Source organism: Amblyraja radiata, chromosome 8, assembly GCF_010909765.2.
Source record: "Amblyraja radiata isolate CabotCenter1 chromosome 8, sAmbRad1.1.pri, whole genome shotgun sequence".
Classification (NCBI taxonomy): domain Eukaryota; kingdom Metazoa; phylum Chordata; class Chondrichthyes; order Rajiformes; family Rajidae; genus Amblyraja; species Amblyraja radiata.
Genome location: NC_045963.1, coordinates 8,466,102 through 8,493,829, shown reverse-complemented (window position 1 = coordinate 8,493,829; position 27,728 = coordinate 8,466,102). Strand labels below are relative to the sequence as shown.

Here is a 27,728-nt window from a genome sequence, read left to right as displayed (position 1 = left end):
TGAAGTAATTTAAATTTCACAGATTATATCAATTTATGAATCTATCATTACTGCAGTAACATATTTTGCTGGTAATTTATTAGGAATTGTAGGGCAATACATCACTTTTTTCTCCCTCGGTTAGAGCTTGGTTAATCATGGTCGGTGGTATCTATTAGATGACAAAGGGGAGAAATAAAAGCTGTATCTAAAAATATAAATTCCAGTTTAAAAACTTGCATATTGCATTTTTTTTAAATTGTAGTGATACTAATGCTAAGGCCCTAATGGATACTGCATGATTCATCTTGGTGAATATGATATTGGGTTCTTTTCTATCTTTGTTCTTTATGTTTTAGGTTGAAGAATGCATACATTATTGTCATAAAAATATGAGTGCCATTGTAGCTACTCCTTGCAATATGAACTGTATCAATGGCACTCTGGCCACACGCATCATTGACCTTTTCACGCATAATGAAGCTGATGAAGTAAAAGACAAAAAAGATAAATTTAAAAGGTAATAATATAGGCGTTGTCTTGAAAATATTTTTAGCTAAAACACACACACATTAGATCTTTTAGTAAAATCTGTGACTTAAATGGCAATATTTTCCCCTGCCTCATAAAACTTCTTTGTATTTTTATGCTCTTGAATACAATGCATCAACGTGGTCAATTTCTATTAAAGTATGTTGTGACTAAAATGGAAAGCAGATTTGCATTATTTTGATCTGTATTTAAATCTTGATTTGAGGGAAGAGTGATACGTATGCTAATTCACTGTTATTTGGCGCTAGTCTGCCTATTTTAACGTACTTTTTTCTTCTTGAGTGTTTTCAGTTGAAAATGTTAATACATCAGCATCATGCTGATTATTGTTAAAAGAAGGTCACTATTTGATTACTAGTAATAATGATAGCTGTATTTGTTTCAGTAGATACATAAAATAGCATTTAAAAATATGTATATTTGGTTTTAATGTGCATTAAATTCAATTAGAACAACTTAGACAAGTTCAGCTATCTTGGAAGTTAAAATGCCACACTGGTATATGCTCCTGCTCCTGAAAGTAACTGTTGTTGGTTAGCTATCTTTGGATTATGCCTTTTGTTTGGCTAAATGCTCAACCATTATCAAATTAATTTTATAATGGAGGCTGAAACCGAAATGAAGCTGATAATGGAAAATGAGAAAGGAAGAAGAAATCATTGTAACTGTCTAGTAATTTGAAGGTTGGGAACAGATATTGGAATTTACTAAGATTGATGGGTGATTTTTCTTTTAATTGTCTGAGAACAATCTCTACTCAGAAAAAATAACAAATTTGCCTTCGGGCTTATAGAATGACCTGATCCAGTTTGGATCAGAATATTTCCATTATAACAAGGAAAAGGCTATTTTTTTAAGTAAATAAAAGATGGGGTCAGAAGAATGTACAGTAGAAAGTCTGATAATCCACTCTCAGACTATTCAAAAAATCTCAATGTTTTGAAGTCTAGCTCAGCAGGTGTTGTTTGCACTTGCCAGGGTTGCCTTTTCTGTGAATGTTGCTATTTAACATGTTTTTATAAAGTGAACTAAAAGTTTCTTGGAGTATCATTAGAATAGCATCTGATAATCTGTTAAAATAGCACCACCAAAATCTATGTTGTTTTAATAAAGTTTTAATATGATTGACTTCAATGTAAGAAGTGAAAATAGTAATAAAATGTCCCAAAGTCCAAATAAACAAAATAAACAAAAAGAAAATCTGAAGCTGAATAATATGATTGGAAAAGTTGACAAACAAGATTGTGTAGAAATTGAAACTAGCATCTCCCTGCATGCTATAACAATTGATTTGCAACAGGTCAACAAACAAACAAGCCTGTACACAATGAGGCCTAAGCCTTTGTGCATGACTGAACAGATCTCGTACAATCACGAGCCTTCTCCATATCACAATGGCAGGTGTTGAGAGGAGGGAACACATTCCATGGGAGAGGGAGCAAATAATTTAAAGAGGATCTTCCTGATGTTGTTTTCAATGCCAGGTTCATGGGGTGGGATCTGAGCAGGTGGGAGAAATCCTGCTTCTCCGTAAAAATTACTAAAATATTGTCCAGTTATGCACTACACACTATTGGACCTTGCTGAGCAATGCCGGGTGACTGCATGCATTAATGCATCAGACATATGGTAGACCTAGAAGTAAAATTATTCAATAAAAATAGAGAACTCTGAAAATGGCAAGTCAGGTGACACTAGTGGAGTGATGGGCCAAGTTAATGTTTCAGATGAACTTTCATTTCAGACCTTGTACAATTTGTAGTAAGTCTGACTCTTCAATTTTTTTCATCGAAATTGGAAATCTAGAGTGACTAGTTGGTGCAGTATAAAGGAAGTATTACACTATTGGAAATGGGTGAATGAGATGAGGGGCCATTGTATCATCGGTATTCTCAAGTGGAGGGTCAAAATATGTAAATTAGTCTTATCTACTTTTCCTTACCATGGTCTCCAACTTTAGTTCTATTTTCTTTTAATTACTGTGGTCTCGAACATTAGAAATCTCCTTTAATCATGTCAGTGGCAGCAACCATTGGTAGTCGATGGAATTTCTTGCAGGCTTCCCTTCGGCTAATTAGATAATGAATACATCTCTCAGTTTGCTGTTGTCCCTCTGATATAATTGTTTGAATTTATTAGAATTGCTTAAATCTGTAAAATGAACTAGTAACATGAGGCCAAGACATTTTATCTTCCGAGAATCTAATTGGAAGTGATAATCACATGGGGCATGCATTTTCTGTCCATTAAGTCAAAAAAATCATAGCCATCACTCTACAGACCTCGAGGTGTAGCAAAATCAACATTTTGGAACTTGATTTGGAGACCTGACCAATAAAAACAATTGCAGAAACAAAGAACCGCAGATGCTGGTTTATACCAAAGAGTTTGCATAACTTAAATTTGCATTTCAGAAGATGCAAATTCAACAGCACTCTAGCACACTGTTCCCCCTTCCCCGCCGTTTCTCACGGGAGAGATGAGTGAAACAAGATGATTGCTGGCAGTGAGTTGATTTGTACATCAAGTTGCACCTATTATTAAATATGGGACTTCCGTACTTAATAACTATCCACTTATTAACAAACACTGCAAACTGCTGCTTATTTTATTACATCCAAGAACCAATCTTATTTTATTTTGTTTTCATTATCTATCTCTGTTGCAGTTACGTTTTGTACAAATCACAAGGATGTACCATGTTATCCTAATGTCCTAATCATATGCTTAACTGTTGAATGATTGAATCACAACAGAGACAAATGTCATTCTGTTCTTACATGGCAGTAATTGTAAAATCAGATCCACGTCAATGCTTAGTAACTTGCTTACACACCTCCTTGTTCTTCCTCAAAACTTGCTCCCCTCAGACAGTACATCATACCTTTTTCTTGACAATAACCGGAATTTATTGGACGTTACTCAGACTTTATTGGACTTCATCTTGCACAAAATGTTGTAGGGCTGATCATCTAAAATCAGTACCCCGCTCCTGCTTTCTCCCCATATCCCTCGATTCCTTTAGCCCTCGGAGCTAAATCTAAATCCCTCTTGAAAACATTCAGTGAATTGGCCTCCACTGTCTTCTATGGCAGAGAATTCCACAGATTCACAACTCTCTGGGTGAAAAGGTTTTTCCTCTTCTCAGTCCTAAATGGCCTACCCCTTATTCTTAAAGTGTGACCCCTGGTTCTGGACTTCCCCCAACATCGAGAACATTTTTACATGTCCATCCTTGCCAAACCAATATCAATCAATCAATCATTTATTTATTGTCATTCGATCAAAACATGCTTCCACATGAATCATAAACGAAATTTGTACTCGGGTCCGAGCAACGTAATAGTGCAGTAAGACATCAATAAATTCTAACATATAAAAACCTTCCACAATAAAATCTAAATAATAATGAGCCTATGAATAAATAGTAAAAAGTAAACAAGCAGCATGGTTAAAAGACAGCAGCATTATAATGTCCATAGCAGCAGCAGTAGCAGCAGACAGTTCACTGAGGTAGTGAGGGTTCAGTCAGTGAGGTAGAGAGTTTAAAAGTCTCACGGCCTCGGGAAAGAAGCTGGCTTTAAGCCTTGTTGTCCTGGCCTGAAACAGTGAGTTAGCAAATGGTTTGGATTTCTTTGATGCCTCAAGCCCTATTATAAAGATGAAGTGAGATTTATTAACCGTGACATCAGGCAGCATTTATTATGTAGCTTGAATGAACCTTGGACACACTTGCAGAAGTTCCCACTTGGATCTATTATTCAATCAGAGTGATTGTTAGAGAATCATGCAGAATTTTGTCTAAAATTAGACAATCTGATGATTCTAACGTAAACTGGTACGTAGTAATTACAGTCGTAGACAAGCAACCTGCAGCAGACACCAAGCAGGAATAAATTACAGTTGAATTACTGGACTGCAAGCCTGAACTAGTGGTGTGACAAGGTAAATTCAAATACCATTATAACAAGTAGGGAATTTAAAATTAAAAAAATCGAATAATCTGAAATAAAAGTCATGTGAATAATGGCCATGAAACCACTTGACTTTCATTAAAAACTTAGCTGGCTTACAAATGCCTTTTGGAATAGAAGTCTGTTGTATACATGGTGTGCCCTAAATGTTATGTCCGAGCAAGCCACCAGTGGTAGTGAACCACTATGAGAACAGAATGAAAATTAAACTGGATGGATCACTAAGCACTGATAGACCACCTTCATAAAGTCAAATTTAATTAGTGGAAGAGTAGAAATGCATGCCAGGAGCAGAACTAGGCGTGCCTATGAATGAATTGCTAGCCACAACTGCCACTGTGCAACACAGCAAAAGAGTGGTGATGCTGTAACAATTATGTCTGGGTCAAGGTTTTGGAGTCCTGCATACAAATGTGAATGAAGTAGCTCAATTACATTACAGCAGGAAAATACGTTGCACATCCTTCTCTCAAAGATACTCAAATGGCATTCAAGAAAGAAAATATTCATTGGCTGCAATTGGAAAGGAAAACTGCTTTGGTTATTGGAGGCCAATCAGCTAAGGCTGATATTGCTGATGGAGTTTGAGGTGCCTTAGGCTCTACTATATTTAGTTGTTGTATTAAAGACCTTCCTATCATAGGTAGGGATGATAAATCCCTACTCAATGTTGAGTCCTGCTTCCAATTTTTCAGATTAATGATCCTCAAAATCTAGGTTAATAATTGACAATTAGTATTCGCATCACATAAGCTCACAACCAATGCGGGGCTAACTATTTCAGCTTTCAGCTGTGACCATTATGCAAGTGTCTCATAATTCTGCATTGTGCCACAAATTTGACAATTTTGTCCAGCTCTGAGGTCGTGCATAATTGAGGGTGGTGTGTATTTTTGGAACCTCACTGTATTTCTGGACTTTTATTACTTGGAATACTAAAACTTATGCTGATCTTTTTTTTCTCTGGGGGAAGTGAATCTCTGGAATTCTCTGCCCTAGAGAATGGTGGAGGCTAACTTTATTAGAAAAGTTCAAGGTGGAGATGAATAACTATTTGAAAGCTTGAGAAAGCAGTGCAATGGGAAATGGGCATAGATTAACCATGATCATATTGAATGGTGTTCTCGTGTAAGAAAGTCCGTTCGGCAGTATGCATATAGTGATGGTTAAAAAAACTTCAAATTAATTTTTATTTAGAGCAAAAATAAGTTAAAAGAGATTAAATATTTGTGATGTAATTTTTAATATTATTCTGTGAAATAGCAAAATATTTTGTAAGAAGATTGAGAGGCTATTTGATCCAGAGTACAAGGACCAAGATTCTCCGGGCAGCGCTCATACACTGTACAGGTATTCCATGAAAATTTTAACTGATGTTTACAAATGTTTTTAACTGTTAGTCCTGACTACTGACAATCATGCTTTATCTTTTTCAGATGCAGTTTGTGTAAGAAAGTTCTTACCAAAGAAACAGAGAAAATGTTTCCTTGTTTGCCTGTGAAAATAAGGATTGATCTGCGTGGAAATATAATATACTTGCACAATAGGTAACTGTTGAATTAGATTGGAGTTTATAAATTACACTGGAGTTTGTACATAAGAATTAAATATTAGGATTTCTGGCCATTGTCTTTCATACTGCGTTTCACTTCATTTTGATTCCCATCTAATTCCGTTTCATTTTCCAAAAATGTATTTTTGATGCAAAATTGTAATTGACCTCAAACGTCTTTCTTGTTTTGATATTGCTATATTTTTTCCATGGTCTGTTACTTTTTTCCGAGGATGGAAACGTCAAAGACTAGAGGGCATTGCATTAATTGCAAGTGGTGAAAAGTTTAAAGGAGATGTGCAGGACAAGCTTATTACACAGGGTGATGGGTGTATGGAGTTCAGTGCCAGGGGTGGTGGTGGAGGCGGATATGATAGTTGTGTTTAAGAGGCTTTTAGATATGTACATGCATATGCTTGGACTGGAGGGATATGGATCATGTGTAGGCAGATGACAATGTATACTTGATTTAAGTTCAGCACAGACTTAGTGGGCCAAAGGGCCTGTTCCTTTTAGATAAGCACATGGAGGAATATGGATCATGTGCAGGCAGAAGACGTCAGTTTAATTTGGCATCATGTTTGGCATAGACATTGTGGGACAACCATTATGTAGCAGTGGGGAAGCTGTTCCTAAATCTGGCAGTATGCTTTAAAGCGTTTGTATCTTCTGCCTGATGGGAGAAGAGTGAATGGCTGGAGTAAAATCAGTCCTTGATTATGTTGGCTGCTTTCCCCAGACAGCATAAAGTGTGGGTGGTTGGGAGGCTGGTCTGTGTGATGGATTGGGATACATCTACAACGCTCTGCAATTTCTTGCAGTCTTGGACAGAGCAGTTGCCAAACCTGATGAATATGTTTTCTCCAGTACATCTGTAAAAGCCCGTAATTGTCTTGGAGCTGGGTCGATCTTAGTCTTCTGAGGAACTAAAGATGTTGGTGTGCTTTCTTCACCATTGTTTCAATATGGTTGATCCAGAATAAGGTGATAATATTTATGCCAAAGAACTTAAAGCTCTCGACCACTTTGTCACCATTGATGCTGATTGGAACATATACTCCACCTTGCTCCCCAAAGTCAATGACTGGCTCCTTTGTCTTGCTGACATTGAGGTATTTGTTGTAAGTGTAAAGGACTCAGTGCCCTCCATAATATTTGGGACAAAGACCCATCATTTATTTATTTGCCTCTGTACTCCACAATTTGAGATTTGTAATAGAAAAAATTACATGTGGTTAAAGTGCACATTGTTAGATTTTAATAAAGGCCATTTTTATACATTTTGGTTTCACACGTAGAAATGACAGCAGTGTTTATACATAGTCCCCCCATTTCAGGGCACCATAATGTTTGGGACACTGCAGTGTCACGTAAATGAAATAAGTCATGTTTAGTATTTTTTGCATATCCTTTTGATGCAATGACTGCTCGAAGTCTGCAATTCATGGACATCACCAGTTGCTGGGTGTCTTCTCTGGTGATGCTCTGCCAGGCCTGTATTTCAGCCATCTTTAGCTTATGCTTGTTTTGGGGGATAGTCCCCTTCAGTTTTCTCCTCAGCATATAAAAGGCATGCTCAATTGGGTTCAGATCGGGTGATTGACTTGGCCACTCAAGAATTGACCATTTTTTAGCTTTGAAAAACTCCTTTGTTGCTTTAGCAGTATGTCTGGGATCATTGTCTTAGTGTAGAATGAACCGCCGGCCAATTAGTTTTGAGGAACCTGTTTGAACTTGAGCACATAGGATGTGTCTATACACTTCAGAATTCATTATGCTACTACCATTAGCAATTGTATCATCAATGAAGATAAGTGAGCCAGTACCTTCAGCAGCCATACATGCCCAGGCCATAACACCCCCACCACCCTGTTTCACAGATGAGGTGGTATGCTTTGGTTCTTGGGCAGTTCCTTCTCTCCTCCATACTTTGCTCTTGCCATCACTCTGATATAAGTTAGTCTTCGTATAATCTGTCCACAAGACCTTTTTCCAGAACTGTGGTTGCTCTTTTAAGTACTTCTTGGCAAACTAACCTGGCCATCCTATTTTTGCGGCTAACCAGTGATTTACATCTTGCATGATAGCCTCTGTATTTCGGTTCATGAAGTCTTCTGCGGACAGTGGTCATTGACAAATCCACTCCTGAAGAGTATTTCTGATCTGTCGGACAGGTGTTTGGGGATTTTTCTTTATTATAGAGAATTCTTCTGTCATCAGTTGTGGAGGTCTTCCTTGGCCTGCCAGTCCCTTTGCGATTAGTAAGCTCACCAGTGCTCTCTTTCTTCCTAATGATGTTCCAAACAGTTGATTTTGGTAAGCTTTGGTAAGGGTTGGCTGGTCTCTAACAGTTTTAATCTTGTTTCTCAGTCTCATAATGGCTTCTTTGACTTTCATTGGCACAAATTTGGTCCTCATGTTGATAAACAGCTAAAAGTTTCCAAAGATGATGGAAAGACTGGAGGAAAGACTAGGTGCTGAGAGCTCACTTATACCTGCATTAAGGAGGCAATTAAACACACCTGAGCAATTACAAACACCTGTGAAGCCATGTGTCCAAACATTATGGTGCCCTGAAATGAGGGGACTATGTACAAACACAGCTGTAATTTCTACGTGGTTAAACCAAAATGTATAAAATTGGCCTACAGAGGCAAATGAATAAATGATGGGTCTTTGTCCCAAACATAATGGAGGGCACTGTACTCCATTGTAATGAATGTAAAGTTGACTAGAATGTTTTCAATTCTTTAGAGACAAAAGCTGGGATGTGCACGAGTATCTTAATGGTCTCTATGAAGACTTGAAATCTTGGCAAGATGTGTATTGGCGTTTATGGGGAACTATAAATTGGCTGCCCTGTACTAGATGTAAAAAGGTAAGTTTTCATATTTACTTAAATGTTGATTGCTGAATTTTTAATCAATATTTTAAAATAACTTGTTGAGAGTAGAATTTTTAAAACAAGCTGATTCCAGCCAACTTTGACAGATAATGAATTTATTCAACAGAAAAGAAATACTGTATTGAAAGGCTAGCAGTACTAAAAATGGATCAATTATCCAGTTTGAATGATTTCCTAGATGCTGAGTGATGCATTGCTGGAAATTATTGATGTTGTGATCACCTTCCTCCAACATCTCTAGATAAAGTGCACCAATAAAGCACAAATCAAAGGCCAGTCATTTTTACCTGCATGAAAACTAAACAATAGCGATAAGTGGCAAACAGTGGATGAGATGAGAAAACTAACAAGGATGTAATAATGACAAATTGTGCTTAATAATGTTTTTGGATGAATAACAGCCATTTGATGAGGGATCTCTGGTTAATGTGTGTGTGAATTTTCAAAAGCATTTGATCAAGTGTTATCTGGTAGTTTTTGAGCATGATTAAAGCCCAAAGAATAAAAGGGCAGGAGCAGCAAATAAATAAATCATCCAGTCCCTTTACATCATCTTTACTATGATATCTGTCCCTTTATGTGTCCATTCTCCACCAGGAAGGTCACAGGTCTTTGGGAAAGTGATTATAAAAATTTAAAAAACCCATACAGGATCCTATAATCAAAACCATAGAGCACAAGAATAAGGAAGTTGAATGAATCGTTAAACCACTAGTTTGGTCACAACTGGAATAATGTATCCAGTTCTGGGCACCGTACCATAGAAAAATGTGAACAACTGAAGAAGGGTGCAAATGAAGTTCTACTGCAATGTTTCCAGCAATAGGGGGCTGATGGGAGAAGCTTGGATTGTTCTCCAAAAGAGGAGTTTGACATAATCCTTTAGTGGTATTTAAATACATGGAGAGTTTAGGTCGATAGAGAGAAAATGGACTTATTGGCAAAATGATCAAGGAAATAAAATTAAAGTAATTGACAAAAGAAGAAAACCAACATTAGGAAAACATCTTTCGTGCAGTGAGTAGGTAGATTCTGAAATGCATTGCTAGGGCAGAAATAGCAAAGGCATATTAAATTGTGATGTTTAAGAACAAATTGGTAAGTATGTGGAAAAAGGCTTTAGGGAGGCAATGAGTGAGTGGTTCTGGTTGGACTTGTCAACAATGGCCATATGAGCCGAGTTACCCCTTCTACTATATTCTTTCTTTATAAATTTGAATTGAAGTGAATTAACTTTATTACCAATGTACATTGAGTTGGAGGCTTTGTTGTTTGAAGTAATGGGGTTGCATTTGATTGTGAGGATGGAGATTCCATAACTCTCTTTACAATTGATATTGGGTCGGTGATGTTGAAGTTTGTATTTAAAGGGCATGTGGTTGGTGAAAACGTGCTAGACGGTATTTATAGTGAGTTAGTCAGGCTGCAGTTACAAAAAGAGGACATGAGTGACTGCCAGGAAGGTCAGTAAGGATAGGCAGGTGGTTCAGGAATTCCCGGTGCTCATCTCCCTCTCAACCATGTGTGTACCATGTTGGGGTGTTTAGAGAGAGAGCCTCAGTGGCAGCAGCCGCAAAGTTTGTGGTTCCATGGTTGGCTCTGATGCACAGCGCGGAAGGGAATAGTGGAGGTGAGAACTAGTGGTGGGGGATTCGTTAGGGAGGGGAACGGGTGTTTCAGTGGTCGAAAGTAAGCAGGGATATCTTGGATTGGATATATAACATCATATGTACCCAGGGAGGGAGAAGAGGTTAGCAAATCAATCTTTTTTCTCTGGTAGGGGTATCAAAAACAAGATGGTATAGATTTAACGTGAGAGAAAGCACCTTAAAGGGAATCTTTGGATAAAGTTTTGTTTTAACGAAGAGATTTTTTTCTTGAGTGCATTGCCAGAGGAGGTGAATTATTGGGTTTAGGTATTTAGATAGACACTTAAATAGGCATAGAAGGATATGGTCCTAATGAAGGCAAATGGCAATGTATAGATTAGCAAAAAGATTGGCATGGGCATGGTGGGCTGAAGGGCCCATTTCTGTGATGTATGAATCTATGACTCTGAGACAGGACGAGGGATTTGGGGGTACAGCTAAGCCACTGTATAATGGAATGGTGGGTTTATTCCTGTGGCTCTGTGGAGCAAATGGCTGTCCACTGTTCCTATAAAAAATTGGCTCCCCAGGTTATGAACGACCTGACTTATAGAAACCAGACTTAATGCAAATTCTCCCACACATTTTTCAACATGGTGAATATTTGATAAAAGACCAAGTGTACCTAGAGCAAAATGATATGGACAGTTGTAGGAAACTGACATTTCTGGCAAAGATAAATCTACTTTCAGTCATCCTCATGAATGGAACTCTGAAGTAATCTGGGGATTGCCTGTATTCAATTTATTTTTTAGAAAGTGTTTGTGGCTTTAAAGGAGGAAAAAAACACACAATCTGTTACATTTTCAGAACATAGTTATACAACATGGAAATTGGCCCTATGGTCTATTTTTGGCAATTAAGATGCAACTATGGGGAAAAGTAGCATTTTAGCTTTGGAGTGGTATTAGGGCAACTGTAAATGTTACTGTGGTCATATGAGTGTATGAAGAAATACTTTTTTTTATCATCTCTGTCATAGTTAGGTGACCATAAATTCTCCCATTAGAGATGACTGGTAGTCGGATTCAGATTCAGATTCAAATGTTATTGTCATTGTGCAGTGTACAGTACAGAGACAACGAAATGCAGTTAGCATCTCCCTAGAAGAGCGACATAGAATATGAGCAATAAATAAATATATTTACGTGCATACAGTCATAGTAGTGCAATTATTATTTTATTTTTTTGTATGTAGTCATACCTAAGTCGCATTTTAATGCAAGTTGTATTTGTCTTTATATAATGTTACAATTGAAGGGACTAGTTAGTATAGTACTAGTTGAAACAAATCTATGCCACATGCTATGTTTATTTAGTATTGTGCTATTTTCATTTCTTTTAGGTTTTTCAATGCACTGAACTCTCCCATTGCCGATATCACCCTGAACAAGTGATATATCTTCCCTTAGGCAATCAATTGTCCACTCCTGGCTTTGGATTGTATCCCTGTTGCAAGCAGAAAGTCATGCGGTTTGATCCTCTTCAAGTAAACACAGTAAGCATGAAAGATGAACAAAAAATATGCTATTAAATGTCTACCATTCTGGGAGCACTCCGTAAAGATATTGAGTTCTGGAAGTTAACAACAAAGAAGGAAGCCAGGAAGCCTGCTGTGAATGTGCTTGCTATTTTTTAAAACTCCTCAAGAGTGTGCAATGTAATGTATTTAAATAATTTCCTGTAGCTAAGAATTTTATGCTCCAACAGCCTGCGAAAGACAATCGAAGCCCTCATCGGCGAAACAACATATGTCTACCAACATACACGCTCTGTCTACCAAGGCCCGCTGCAGCTCCCAGTTGCTTTCATTTTAATTCCTCTCTTCTTATTCCCATACTGTTTTTCTTTTTTTCCTTGGCCTCCTTCATTGCTGGAGTGAGACCTTACGCAGACTGGAAGAGCAGTATCTCGTATTCCACTTGAGTAGCCTTCAAACCAATGGTATGAACATGTGAATACTCCACTTGCAAGTGATACAACATCCTTATTTAGAGGAATATGGGGCAAATGCAGGTTGTGGGCCTAGTATAGATGGGGCATGTTGGTCAGCGTGGGCAAGTTGGGCCAAAGGTCCTGTTGCCACACTCTATTCACTATTTTCCAATTCATGTATCATTTGTAGGTCAGTTATTTTCCTTGTGTCACTACTCTGCTAAATCAAACCATGTTCTTCTTCATATAAACTCAGTACATACTTTTGGAAATATTCAAAATATTTACATGATAAATTTATGCAATGTTTTTCCATTCTCTTAGTGGTGCTAGCTAAATTGCCCCAAATTATTTCTGTTTTGTGTGTACAGTGCCCTCCATAATGTTTGTCCCAAAGACCCATAATTTATTTATTTGCCTCTACTCCACAATTTGAGATTTTTAATTAAAAATATCACATGTGGTTAAAGTGCACATTGTCAGATTTTATTAAAGGGTATTTTTATACATTTTGGTTTCACCATGTAGAAATTACAGCTGTGTTTATATATAGTCCCCCCCCATTTCAGGGCACCATAATGTTTGGGGCACGTGACTTCACAGGTGTTTGTAATTGCTCAGGTGTGTTTAATTGCCTCCTTAATGCAGGTATAAGAGAGCTCTCAGCACCTAGTCATTCCTCCAGTTTTTCCATCACCTTTGGAAACATTTATTGATGTTTATCAACATGAGGACCAAAGTTGTGCCAATGAAAGTCAAAGAAGCCATTATGAGATTGAGAAACAAGAATAAAAATGTTTGAGACATCAGCCCAACCTTAGGTTTACCAAATCAACTGTTTGGAACATCATTAAGAAGAATGAGCGCACTGGTGAGCTTACTAAACGCAAAGGGACTGGCAGGCCAAGGAAGATCTCCACAGCTGATGTCAGAAGAATTCTCTCTATAATAAAGAAAAACCCCAAACACCTGTCTGACAGATCAGAAACACTCTTCAGGAGTCAGGTGTCGGTTTGTCAATGACCACTGTCCGCAGAAGACTTCATGAACAGAAATACAGAGGCTACACTGCAAGATGCAAATCACTGGTTTGCCCCAAATTAGGATGGCTGGGTTACAATTTGCCAAGAAGTATTTAAAAGAGCAACCAAAGTACTGGAAAAATGTCTTGGGACGAAGATTAACTTATATCAGAGTGATGGCAAGAACAAAGTATGGAGGAGAGAAGGAACTGCCCAAGATCCAAAGCATACCACCTCATCCGTGAAACACGATGGTGGGGGTGTTATGGCCTGGGCATGTATGGCTGCTGAAGGTACTGGCTCACTTATCTTCGTTGATGATACAACTCCTGATGGTAGTAGCACAATGAATTCTGAAGTGTATAGATACATCCAATCTGCTCAAGTTCAAACAAATGCCTCAAAACTCATTGGCCGGCGGTTCATTCTACAGCAAGACAATGATCCCAAACATACTGCTAAAGCAACAAAGGAGTTTTTCAAAGCTAAAATACGGTCATTTCTTGAGTGGCCAAGTCAATCACCCGATTTGAACCCAATTGACCTTGCCTTTTATATGCTGGAGAGAAAACTGAAGGGGACTAGCCCGCAAAACAAGCATAGACTAAAGATGGCTGCAACACAGGCTTGGCAGACCATCACCAGAGAAGACACCCAGCAACTGGTGATGTCCATGAATCGCGGACTTCAAGCAGTCATTGCATGCAAAGGATATGCAACAAAATAGTAAACATGACTACTTTCATTTACATGATATTGCTGTGTCCCAAACATTATGGTGCCCTGAAATGGGGAGACTATGTATAAACACTGCTGTTATTTCTACTTGGTGAAACCAAAATGTATAAAAATGGCCTTAATTAAAATCTGACAATGCGCACTTTAACCACATGTGATTTTATTTTCTATTACAAATCTCAAATTGTGGAGTACAGAGGCAAATAAATAAATGATGGGTCTTTGTCCCAAACATTATGAAGGGCACTGTATATCACTGAATTATTTAAAGGCGCCACTGCTATTTGTTCGCCTGTAGAACCCTGAGAATTATATAATTTCTGAATCTGATCTGTGATTGTATATTGATGTGCTGCACTATGCAACATTGTAAAATGATGCTGCACTGGAACCTTTCTCTAATATATCTCCTATTCAGTTTTGTCTTTTCCTCCCTTCCAAAATTACTATTATCAAGAATATGAAGTTCCTGTAGAGGCACTAGAGATTACAGATGCTGGAGGAACAGTGGGTCCGACAGTGTTTGTGGGAAATAAACAGCCGATGTTCTGGGTCTGAGACCGAGTTTAAAGTTCCCATTCCGATGAAGTCTTAAGTGTCAATTTTTATTTATTTATTTATTTATTCCCTTTTTTCAAGCTTCAGTCAGGTCTTTATTTCAACTCTAAATCTCCATTTTTATTTAGAATATAACCATATAACCATATAACCATATAACAATTACAGCACGGAAACAGGCCATCTCGACCCCTCTAGTCCGTACCGAACACATAGTCTCCCCTAGTCCCATATACCTGCGCTCAGACCATAACCCTCCATTCCTTTCCCATCCATATAACTATCCAATTTATTGTTTTATCAATTTACATAAGTCAATAATCAATCCTGTACTTTTTTGGAACTGTTGCTTTCTTTGTCCATTTTTTTACCCCTGTACTTTCTGAATCCCCCTGCAAATTTTGCAATGATATTTTATTTCACTGTCTTGCCGTTTGTGCCTAGAACAGTAGAGCACAGGTAAAGACACCCTGGCTGACATCTATGTCAAAAATGATGTCAAATAAAATTAATCTCTTCTGCCTGCCTAAAATCCATGTCCCTTCATTCCCTACACATTTATGTCCTATCTAAAACGTTGCCTGTGTTTCTAGTGTCTGAAATATTGTTTTCAGAATGTATTTGACGTTTATTTGGCAAAACTTTGAGTTTATTTCTTTCTAGCAATACACACAGATATTAAATGAGTATTGCATTCATTTTCTAATCACCATACTTCTGTTGGTTTTAAAGAAACAAAAATATACATTCATAGGAACTCAGAAAGACTAGACTATATTAGTATTTATATATTGGACAGGCAATGCATTTTTCCCCACAGCAAAAACTAAGGCAACTACTTACAATAAAAACAAAGTGCTGTGGATATTTTGCAGATTAAGCAGGAACGCTGGTGGGTAATGCTTAGTGCTTTTACAAATCACTGACAACTGTGTAGCTAACTGCATGCTTTTAGCAAGGATTATTGATCATTTGAACATTGATAGCTCACTAAAGCAAGGACATAATGGCTTCTTTCTGTTTAATTTTCTTCCTACTTTGTGCGTTATAAATCTCAACTGTCAGTGGAGATTGAGCTAACTAAAAAAAGTGAGAGATGATGGTCTCTGTTAAGTAATTGGTGTTTTTGTATTTTTACTTTTAGGGTTGTAAACTTCAGGATCATGTTGTCAAATTGGCTAGTCAGCTTCAGAATGGTAAACTTACTTCATTATCAATTGGTCAAGTGTACTGTGATGTACTGCAACACAAGGATGTTGTCTGTGTGCCATTTTGTAAAACTGAAGAAAGGTAATATTGAGAAGCTCTTATTTGAACATTTAAACATTGCAAAATTATGTTGAATATGGATTATTTATGTTTTTACCTATGTAAAGATGACAAGTACTGAAATTTAAGTTTTTTACCCAGGGTAGGAGAATCCAGAGAGCATGGGTTTAAGGTGAGAAGGGAAAGATTTAATAGGAACCCGAGGGCCATCTTTTTCATAGAATAGTGCTGGGTATGAGCAACAAATTGCCATGGGATATGGCTGAGGCTGGTACTATAACCACATTTAAGACGTTTGGACAGGTACATGGATAGGAAAGGTATAGATGGACATGGGCTAAACGTGGGCAAATGGGACTAGCATTGATGGGACATCTTGGTCAGCATGGACAGGTTGGGCTGAAGGGCCTGTTTCCAGGTTGTATGACTATTGCATGCAGATACATTTTAAAGTGATCTGGAAATAATGAGAACATGGGAGTCATAGAGTTGTACAACACAGAAAGAGACCCTTTTTGCCTCCCCCCCCCCCCCACCCTCCCCTCCATCCACTGGTGTTGCCACGTTTAGGGAACTATAGAACCTTAAGGTCTCTGTGTTTATTAACATCTGGACACCCTACAGTTTATTGTCTATGTACTACCCCTATTTGACTTCCCTGCTTTGCACGTTTCAATATTAAATGGTGCACTCAAATTTCCATCTGATTTATAAATCAAAAGCACAGTTACAGTGGCTGCAAATCGTGGATTTGGAATGGGAAAACACCGTTGTCAGTGGTGGCCACACAACAGCCAGATGAGCAAGCAAATTGAGCCCAGCCTACAGCAGCTACATGGAGCGGCAGCGGCTATTGAAGGAGCTGACAACACCTTGCCAGGCCGATTTCCCCCCTACACCACTGTCAAGAGGACACTGGGCAAAGTTAGAATATAGAAATGCATATCTCCTTAGGCTAAGATCGAACTTTTCAGAGACTTGAAACTTGAGATTTGGAAGATGCAAGGTGGATCCGGAACAAATGTGGAGATTTTATACATGCTGTCCCAGAAGAGGATCCACTATTATTGACTTCAATTGTTCCACTCTTTTACTTGTCATAGAGTCATAGAGTGATACAGTGTGGAAATTTAAGCCCTTCGGCCCAACTTGCCCACACCGACCAACAATGTCCCAGCAAGTCCCACCTGCTGCGCTTGGTCCACATCCCCCCAAACCTGTCTTATCCATGTACCTGTCTAACTGTCTCTTAAACGATGGGATAGTCCTAGCTTCAACTACCTCCTCTAGCAACTTGTTCCATACACCCCCCCACCCTTTGTGTGGAAAAAGTTACCCCCTCGGATCCTATTAAATCTTTTCCCCTTCACCTTGAACCTATGTCCTCTGGTCCTCGATTCCCCTACTCTGGGCAAGAGACTCTGTGCATCTACCCGATCTATTCCTCTCATGATTATGTACACCTCTATAAGAACCCTCCTCATCCTCCTGTGCTCCATGGAAGAGAAACCAAGCCTACTCAACGTCTCCCTACAGCTCACAGCCTCTAGTCCTGGCAATATCCTCGTGAATCTTTTCTGAACCCTTTCAAGCTTGACAATATCTTTCCTGTAACATGGTGCCCAGAACTGAACACAATATTCTAAATGTGTAACTTGTGTATGATGTACTCATGGTATCGGATTGGGTAGCACGCAAATCAAAGTTAACATACACCTCTGACAATCAGGAATGCCAAGTAGATACTGGGACAAACCTGTGTCATGTATAATGGGCTACAAAGCAAAGTCAGGCAGCATCGCTAGTGGTAGTGCGGCCCTCCCTGAAGAACTTAATGCATTCTATGCTCGCTTTGAGCAGAAGGCCACAAAGCAATGACATCCTCTCATGTCAGACTCGAGTGTGCCTTTTCCCAGGGTCACTGCTGCAGAAGTCAGATCAGCCTTCTTGAGAGTGAACCCATGGAAAGCAACTGGCCCAGATGGAGTCCCTGGCCATGTCCTTAGGAACTGTGCGGACCAACTAGCAGGAGTGTTCACGGACATCTTTCATCTCTCCCTAGTCCGTTCTGAGGTATCCGCCTGCTGAATATGACACACATTAATCTACCAAGCAGCCTTGATCCACTGCAGTTCGGCTACCGCCACAACATGCTGATGCCATCTCCCTGGCCCTGCATTCATCCCTGGAATACCTGGACAAAAAGTATTGGATGTTGGACCTATGTTGGATTCATCAACTCTAGCTCTACTTTCAATACCATTATCCCAATCAAGCTCGTCTCCGAACTGTGACTGGATCCTCGACTTCCCAACCAACAGACCACAATCAGTGAGGATAGGTGATAAATAACCCTCTTTGGTAATTCTCATCTCTGGTGTCCCACAAGGATGAGTTCTCAGCTCCCTACTATACTCCTTATACACTCATGATCGTACAGCCAAATACCAATCCAACTCAACTTACAAGTTCACATATGGCACCATTATAGTGGGCCGGATATCAAATAATGAGATGGAGTACAAAAAGGCGATTGAGAACCTTGTGATGTGCTGTCAAGACAACCTTTCTCTCAATGTCAGCAAGAGAAAGGGGATTGTGATCGACCTCAGGAAGTAAAGCAGTACACGCACACCAAATGGAGATGGTCAAAAGCTTCAAGTTCCTAGTAATAAATAACACCAGTGATTTGTCCTGGACCAGCCACATCGAAGCTATGTCCAAGAAAGCACACCAATGCCTCTATTTCCTTAGAAGACTTAGAAAGTTTGGCATGTCAGATTCGGATTCAGATCCCCAACAAACCTTCACCAACTTCTATAGATGCACAATAGAAAGCATCTTATTGGGTTGCGTCACAGCTTGTTTGGGAACAGCACTATCAAAGACTGCAAGAAATTGCAGAGTTGTGGACATATCCCAGATTATCATGCAAACCAATCTCCCTTCCATTGATTCAATCTACACTTGCTGCCTCGGGAAGGTCACCAGCATAATCAAGGACCGGTCTCACACTGGTCACTCTCTCTTGTCCCTTCTCCCATCAGGCAAGAGGTACAGAAGTTTTAAAATGCATACCTCCAGATTCAGGGACAATTTAAAGGGCAGTCCTGAACTTCCATATACCTCACTTGACCTTTTTTTAGTCAAACTTTTTTTGCACTAGATGTTGAACACTTTATCCTTTATCTGACCGCTGTGGACAGCTTGATTGTAATCTTGTATAATCGTCTTTGACTGGACAGCATGCAAACAAAAGTTTTTCACTGTACCTCAGTACATGTGACTATAATAAATTGAACTACTGATATCCCCTATATTTGTATTCGGGTCATTTGAGGTTCATAAGAATCTTGAACAATATTTAGTGGTGTATTTTGTTCGTTATTTAAAGTAATTTTCAGTTGTTATTTATGCACCCTTATAGTTCAATTATATTGCCGTAAGACATTAACACGCTTAATGTTCGTTTTTAAACTATTTACAAATGTCTGGACTTGTGGCAAAACTGTCAAAGTAATTCATTATTATAAAGAAAGACAAAATGATGGAGTAACTCAGTGGGTTAGGCAGCGTCTCTGGAGAACATGGATAGGTGATTGGACCCTTCAGACTGAATTCATTATTGTGTCCTTTCAAGTGGTAGCAATTTGATTATAACATGCATTCCAAATAATGTGCAAAACATATTTAGTAATTTGCAGGTGTTTATTTAATTTGTAATGTGTGGCCGACAGCAAAGGGTGGATGATGGAATAACCGGGGTGAAAAAGAGATGTGATTATGTTGGCCTCTTTCCCAAGGCAGCGTGAAGTGCAGATGGAGTTAATGGTGGGGAGGATAGTTTGTGAGATGGACTGGGCGACATCCACAATTCTCTGCAATTTCTTGTGGTCTTGGGCAGAACTGTTACCAAACCAAGCTGTGATGTATACCAATTGTTTTTCTCTAGTGCATCTGAGGAAGTTGGAAAGAGACATTGGAAACATACCAAACCGCATAGGTCTTCTGATGAAGTAGAGGTGTTTGTGTACTTTCTTGGTCATAGCTTCAATGTGGTTGTTCTGGGATAAATTTTTGGTGATATTTATTCTTTGGAAATTTACTTATCTACCATCTTTACACTGGCATCATTGATGCAGATAAGCTCCATCTTGCTCCCTGTAATTCATTTTGCTAACATTGAGGAGGGAGCGGTTGTCTTGTCACCATTCTATTAAATCTCTTTCCTATACGCTGTCTCTTCACTGTTTAAGATCTGGCCCAATACAGTGGTGTCACTTGCAAATGGAATGATAGCAGATTCTGGCTGTGCAGTCCTGGGTGCATAAAGAATAAGGGGCGAAGAATGTATCTTTGTGAGGCACCCATGTTGAGAATGTGTGACTGCCATGATTTTTTTGTTGGATCTAAACCCTTCAAACTTTGGTGATGCACATTAATAGCAAAGCTTGAAACTATTAGATGTGCTCTGAATCTATGCAATTTGGTATATCAGATGTCATGCAGCTTGATGGCTGTTCTCAATACGAAGACTAAAATTTGTCGCTGCAAGATTGCATTATGACTGTACAGTAAACTCTTGTTATTATGGACCTCTTCACAAGGGATTGTGGTTAAAGCGGACGGGCCTATCGACCTTTGCTGCCAGGCTGGGCTGCCGCCACCACCACCACACCACGCAGCTCCCTCACTTGCATTCCAGCCGATGGCGGGTCGCGACCAATGACTACCCCAGCAGGCCGGGGCGGTCAACTTACCTGGATTCCAGGCCCAGTTCGCCATCATCAAGTTCGCCAACGACACTACTGTTGTGGGACGCATCACTGATGGAGACGAGTCCGAGTATAGAAGTGAGATCAACCAACTGACCAAATGGTGCCAGCACAATCACCAGGCTCTCAACACCAGCAAAACCAAGGAACTGATTGTGGGCTTTGGAAGGGGTAGGATGGGGACCCACTGTCCCGTTTATATCAACGGGTCGATGGTGGAAAGGGTCAAGAGCTTCAAATTCCTGGGCGTGCATATTTCCGAAGATCTCTCCTGGTCCCAGAACACTGATGCAATTATAAAGAAAGCACATCAGCGCTTCTACTTCCTGAGAAGATTACGGAGAGTCGGTATGTCGAGGAGGACTCTCTCGAACTTTTACAGGTGCACAGTAGAAGTGCTGACCGGTTGCATCGTGGCTTGGTTCGGCAACTTGTCCGCCCAGGAGCGGAAAAGACTGCAAAAAGCTGTAAACACTGCCCAGTCCATCATTGGCTCTGACCTCCCTACCATCGAGGGGGTCTACCACAGTCACTGCCTCAAAAAGGCTGGCAGCATCATCAAGGACCCACATCATCCTGGCCACACACCCATCTCTCCGCTGCCATCAGGTAGAACGTACAGGAGCCTGAAATCTGCAACATCCAGGCTCAGGAACTGTTGCTTCCTCACAGCCATCAGACTATTAAACTCAACTCAACTGTGCTTATTTATATAAAGTGCAATAGGCTATTAAAGTTCAGATTTTTGTTTGAGTTGAGTTTAATAGTCTTTTTATTTATTTATTTATTTAAAAAAATAAATTTTTTATTAGAAGTACGGTAAATTACAATAATACACAACACATATCTTAATACATTTTTTGTACCGCTTCATTTTTTTGAGCTTTAAGAAAAAGATAGAAGTAAAGTAAAGTAAAGAAAGTGCGCAAGAGTCGTGAAGTGCAAGAGAGTGTTGGGAAAAGAAAGCCCCTTAGAAAAGAAGTTAGAGAAGGAAGTAAAGTAAGAAAGTAGACCCTAGAAAAGAAAGTAGGGACAATCGCTCTATTATAACATTAAACTCTGCAGAAAGGGGACTACCAACCAAGTCTGTTTTTGTTGTTTTACCTCCCATTGCCAGGTCCTGATACCATATATTTATTTATTTATTTTTAAAATTACTATTGCACCTCATGCTTGTAATAGGTCCATAAACGTAGACCACGTCTTTTGGAATTGGTCTGCTTTACCTGCTAAGAGGAATCTCATATCTTCCAGATGTAATGTTTCAAACATATTTGATGTCCACATTTTTATTGTTGGTGTGGGCGCATTTTTCCAAAATTTAAGTATGAGCTTTTTTCCCATTATTAGCCCGAGTTTAATAGTCTGATGGCTGTGAGGAAGAAACTGTTCCTGAGCCTGGATGTTGCAGATTTCAGGCTCCTGTACGTTCTACCTGATGGCAGCGGAGAGATGAGTGTGTGGCCAGGATGATGTGGGTCCTTGATGATGCTGCCAGCCTTATATATATGTGTGTGTGTGTGTGTGTGTGTGTGTATATATATATATTCAATGGTATATGGACACACTGATCTGTTCTGTATTTATTTATGCCTACAATATTCTGTTGTGCTGAAGCAAAGCAAGAATTTCATTGTCCTATCTGGGCCACATGACAATAAACTCTCTTGAACTTGAACAGTTCCAGACCAAAAGGTCTTGACTCCAAACGTCATCTATCCATGTTCTCCAGATATGCTGCCTGACCTGCTGAGTTACTTCGATACTTTATGTCCTTTTGTGTATTTGCCAACATCTGCAGTTCCTTGTTTCTACTACGATAATCTCTTACTTGGTTATAGCGGATAATCGGTAATAACGGACACTATTTCCCCTACCACCTATGGTCCATTATGCAAGGGTTTACTGTACTTATAAATACTGTAGTAGTTGGCACAGTAGAGCAACTAGTAAAACATGTCTCAGCTCCAGAGACACAGGTACAATCCTGACCTAAATTGCTTCTTCCTTCCCCCTCCCCATATAAAATAGACAGATTAAAAAGAATTTAAGATAAACATTTCTAGTAACTTGATTTCTTAACATACTTTGCTGCAGAATAATATGTTTGGTTGTTAGATGTTGTTTTTAAAAAAAAAGTGTGTTTCTATTATAACGTTTCAATTGGAATTTTATTGCAGTAATGGAAACATAAATCTATCTGAAGAGCAGGATTTAGATTCTGAAATCTTAGCAGAACCCAATTCATGGAAAGGACAAAAAATTGGAGATGTCACAACTGTAAGTAATTGCACTGTTGGATGGTCATATTTCCTGTAGAGGAAAACAATGGTATTTTAAAAGTGAAGTAATACTCTGAGGTGTTTCTGATATGCAATGCCTACCCCTACTCATTTTGCAAGAATCTTTTGGTGTTTCATTGCTTCAAAATTAATATTTAGGTAGCATATTGTCTGGGTTTTCTCTTTTTGTTTCATATCTTATGAAATGCTGTGGTTGCTGTTTAGCAAAATGTATAGATACCAAATAGATGATTACACAATGATATTCAGTGATATTTGCTGAGGGTATAACTTTGAACAAAGTAATCCTACTAATTGGAATGGCAGTAACCATTTGCCTTAGAACATATTGTAAATATTGATTCAATATCTTGCGTAGGATCTCTGTAATTTGGCAACATAAATGCAATGTAAATTGTACTCTATTGAAATGATTAAAATGTCTTATTAGGAATGAGAATCATATGATGGTACAACAGTTATTGCTAATGTCTCACAGCTCCCTGGATCTGGGTTTGGTCCTGACCTTGGGTGCTTCGTCCATTTTATTATGTTTTTTTACTTTACTCTGTTTTCCTCCCATTTCCTAAAGAGTGAAAAAGAGGAATTGATTAATTCAATCCATAGATATGGGGCCCAAAACTGCTCACAATACTCCAAACGTGGTCTGACCAGTGCCTTATTAAGCCTCAGCATCACATCCCTGTTTTTATATTCTAGTCCTCCCAAAATAAATGGCAACATTGCTTTTGCCTCCTTACTACTGATTCAACTTGCAAATTAACGTTTGGGGAATCCTGCTGTAAGTCCCTTCGCTGTAAGTCCCTTTGCACCTCTGATTTCTTAATCCTCTCTCCATTTAGAAAATGTTCTAAGCCTTTATCCCTACTACTAAGGTGCATGACTGAATACTTTGCCACCGTACATGTGAAGAGTAACGGCCCCAGCATCGACCCCTGTGGTCATTACCAGCCAACTATAAAAAGCTCCCTTTATTCTCATTCTTTGCCTTTGGCCATTCAGCCAACTTTCTATCTATGCTAGTATCTTCCCTCTATTATGGGCTCTCATCTTCATTAGCAGCCTCACATACAGCTGTATAAACCACTGACTCTCCTTTATCTCTCCTGCGATTTACTGTCTGAAAGAATTCTAACAGATTTGTCAGGCAAGATCTCCCCTTCACTAAACCATGCTGACTTTGACCTATTTTATCATCCGCTTCTAAGTACTCATAAACCTCATCGTGAGACAGGGGTTTAAATCTACCGCTTTCAGAACCTTCGGGTGTAGTCCATCGGGTCCCGATGACTCATCCACCAAACCTTTTAGCTTCCCAAGCACCTTCTTAGTAATAACAACCCCACTAATTTCTGTCTCCTAACTCTCTTGAATGTCAGGCATGCTGCTGGTGTCTTCTGCTGTGAAGACTGACGCTAAAAGCTTATTCAATTAATCTACCATTTCTTTATTTCCTATTACTACTTCTCCAGCGTCATTTTCCAGCGGTCCAATGTCCATTATTCTGTTGGTCTTATTTTGAAGCTGTTGATTCATTTAGCAGCAATCAGCAGGTTGTGACTTTTTGTATTTCATATTTAAATAATTCCAAATTTTGAAGATTAAATATTCATTAAAGGTTTATCTGCAATATTCAGAATTATTATAATATATATAATTGACATGTCTTGCTGATTATATGCTTATAGGTATCTTGTATAACTATTTTTGCTGGTTTCACAATCTCTAAATTCCTTTTGTAGTTTTCACTTTTGAAAAACTGGAGTTTGCAGCTGGTATGTAATAGTTATTAATGTATTATTTGTTATTATTTCTGTAAAATGGTAATACACACTAATGCTAAAATGAAGTATTTGGATAACAAATAAGTCAAGTTGAATTTTATACAACTAATGTTTGCTATCACTTGCAAATTACTCAAGTTTAATTCAATGTTTATTCCATCTGCCGTTAGCCGTTTCATGTTTCAGTTTTTTGCATCAAGCATGAGCATTGTAAGATATGTCAATGGGAGCAATGGTAGTATAAGGGAGCAGGAACTATTGAGATGCAAGCAAGCTGTCAATTGAGGGTTAAAGAACTGGGCCTCTTGTTCATCGCCAAAATTGGAGGAAAACATGACTCGAATTTCAAATGGATAGTTTTATTCCAGCAGTACATAACTGGAAATAACTTATTTTTACTTATTAGAGAAAAATATAATAATAATTTCCAGACCTTTGAATCTCTGAAAAGAGATGCTTCATGATGAGGCACCATTACAGCCCTGATGCAATTGTCCTGGGCACATTAGACGATGCCATTGTACAGCTTTCCTTTTGGAGCACGGCCCATGTTGTCCTGGGAGTTGGAACAACAATCAGAAAGGTGTATTTCCTACTTTCATCCCATGGACTATCCCTTGCACAGCCTAACTGTTTCTGCTTGATGTTTAGTCCATTTCCATCTCCTTGCAGATTGGTCCTGATCCATTACCACCCCACTTCACTATCAGCCAAGCTATTGGACATGTGACCACTGATTCCTTAATCCTAGTACCATAAGGAATAACAGATGGCATATTTTTTATTCTGAAAATGCAGAAGAATTATTGCCACAGACACTGCACACCTGCTGCAGATCCATTGGCAAACATTATATTCTTCAAGCAATCAAATACCTGGAGAACTGTCAGATTAAATTTAAGGAAATGAGACTAGACTGGGATAAAGTTGAGGTGTTGGTGCAATGAAGCCAGTGTAATCTGTGAACATACTTGTGATGAGTAATGGAGATAATGTATGTTGTAGTACAGGCGATGAATGTTTGGATGAGTTTACCGTTAGGAAATGTGTAAGATGGGCAAATAGGGCGGCATTGGAGTAAGCACATAATAGAAAATTGGACAATGCTTATTGCACAGGTGATTTGAAGGCAAACAGTGAAATGGAGAAATTCAGCAAAATTGTCAAATACTATGTTGAGTTTGTGTGAGATGGCAATTGTGGATCACGTGGAGAAATCTTGCTAATAAAATGAGTTTGAAGTAGCTAAAGCAGCAACTAAATTAACCAGTAGAAGTCTCAACCTGCTTGTCAGACAAGCACTTTGATAATAAAGGCAACAGAGGTGTTGAGGGGAGGTATCATATAATGTGGAACTGTATGTTTTGTATGAAACTGCTCACTGCAGTGTGCCCAATGGAGCAGCTTTTGTTAGGTCTTGGGACTCATGGATCATCCTTCACCCCCATTCACCCAATTTATTTCCAGGAGGATAATTTGCATTAGATTTAATTCTTTAGACTCCATCTCAATGGAACACAGGCTCATAATGCAAGAACCACAGCCCATTTGTCTGCAAGTACATGACATTGTTAATGTTTCTATATGGAAGGCAGACTGTAAAATATTAGTGAAATAATGTCCAACTTTTCATTTAATGAAACAACTAATATAATCTACTTTAATTAATCTACATAAACGATTAATAAATTAATCTACATAAATGATCATTTCAGACTTGTTCTCAGTAAAAACAATGACTCGATTTGCCCTTAAACACGAACTCCTATTTATTAACTAAATTGCTGGAGTTATCTGGCCAAGAGCATTGAAGCAACTTGTTGCAATCATGAATCTCCTCTATCTGAGGGAGACATGAGTTAGAAAGGCTTTTCTATTTTCTACTGGAAGCTTTGAGGGAAAGATCTGATAAGTATAAATATAACTATCTTTGGATGTAAGGCGTGATGGTGCCAATTGGTCCTCTACAATTTTACTTGATTAACCTCTTATAATGTAAGTTTTGTTTGTAATAGCCAATAAGCTAGATTGTTCTCACTGATTGTTATCTTTTGATAACTGCACAGACTGATGCCTTTATCATTATAGAGTTATTACATTAAAGAAAAATCCATGCTGGGCAACCTGTAGATTTTGTCCCGAGAAAATCTGCATTGTTTTTAATTTGCAGGGTTGGTGACCAATTAGAAAGCTAGAGTTAATAAATATGATAAGGTAGAACATTTTGGTTAACTGTTGAAATTAGAAAATCCAGAATGGCTGACCAGGTGAAATGTATCCATCAGATTATTGATAAAATCCAATTTTAAGGCTCATTGGGAATGAGCCTTCAGAAAACCATTTTGTAAGTCACTTTTATCCTCTTTTTAGGTGCAAGGTCTTCTCCCTCACTACCAATATAATATGCTATAGACCATCTAATTACTGAGAGTGGACAGATCTGTTGCACACCCATGTCAAGTCTGCCCAATCAAACTGCTGGGCAGGACCAAACGGTATCACTCATTGGTTTCTGCACCAATTTTCTCATGATTTGGAATATCTCATCCGAGTGCATTCCCCCATCCCACCCAATTGAGGATACGATCAAATATGTGGAGAAAATTTCCACCAGTTCATCATTCCACAGAGGGGTCAGGAGGAGAGGGGGTTGGGTGGGGTAACTGTTTTCATGGTTTACAATCCCAACCTCACCTTGTATGCAAGAGGCTGAAATAAGGTAAAATGGGAGGA

General features: G+C 38.8%; 1 protein-coding gene across 7 annotated transcripts in view; it reads left to right on the top strand.

Annotated features, from left to right (window-relative positions):
• sanbr (SANT and BTB domain regulator of CSR) overlaps positions 1-27,728 on the top strand; it is a 67,166-nt gene that overhangs the window by 29,227 nt on the left and 10,211 nt on the right. For 6 of the 7 annotated variants that reach the window (XM_033025145.1, XM_033025152.1, XM_033025151.1 and 3 more), the window contains 8 exons: positions 339-499; positions 5,769-5,855; positions 5,942-6,052; positions 8,812-8,935; positions 11,957-12,109; positions 16,009-16,154; positions 23,089-23,188; positions 24,954-24,986. In XM_033025145.1, the coding sequence (XP_032881036.1) occupies positions 339-499; positions 5,769-5,855; positions 5,942-6,052; positions 8,812-8,935; positions 11,957-12,109; positions 16,009-16,154; positions 23,089-23,188; positions 24,954-24,986 (915 nt within the window). The remainder of the gene's footprint in view (positions 1-338; positions 500-5,768; positions 5,856-5,941; positions 6,053-8,811; positions 8,936-11,956; positions 12,110-16,008; positions 16,155-23,088; positions 23,189-24,953; positions 24,987-27,728) is intronic. The other variant, XM_033025149.1, reaches the window with a different exon arrangement.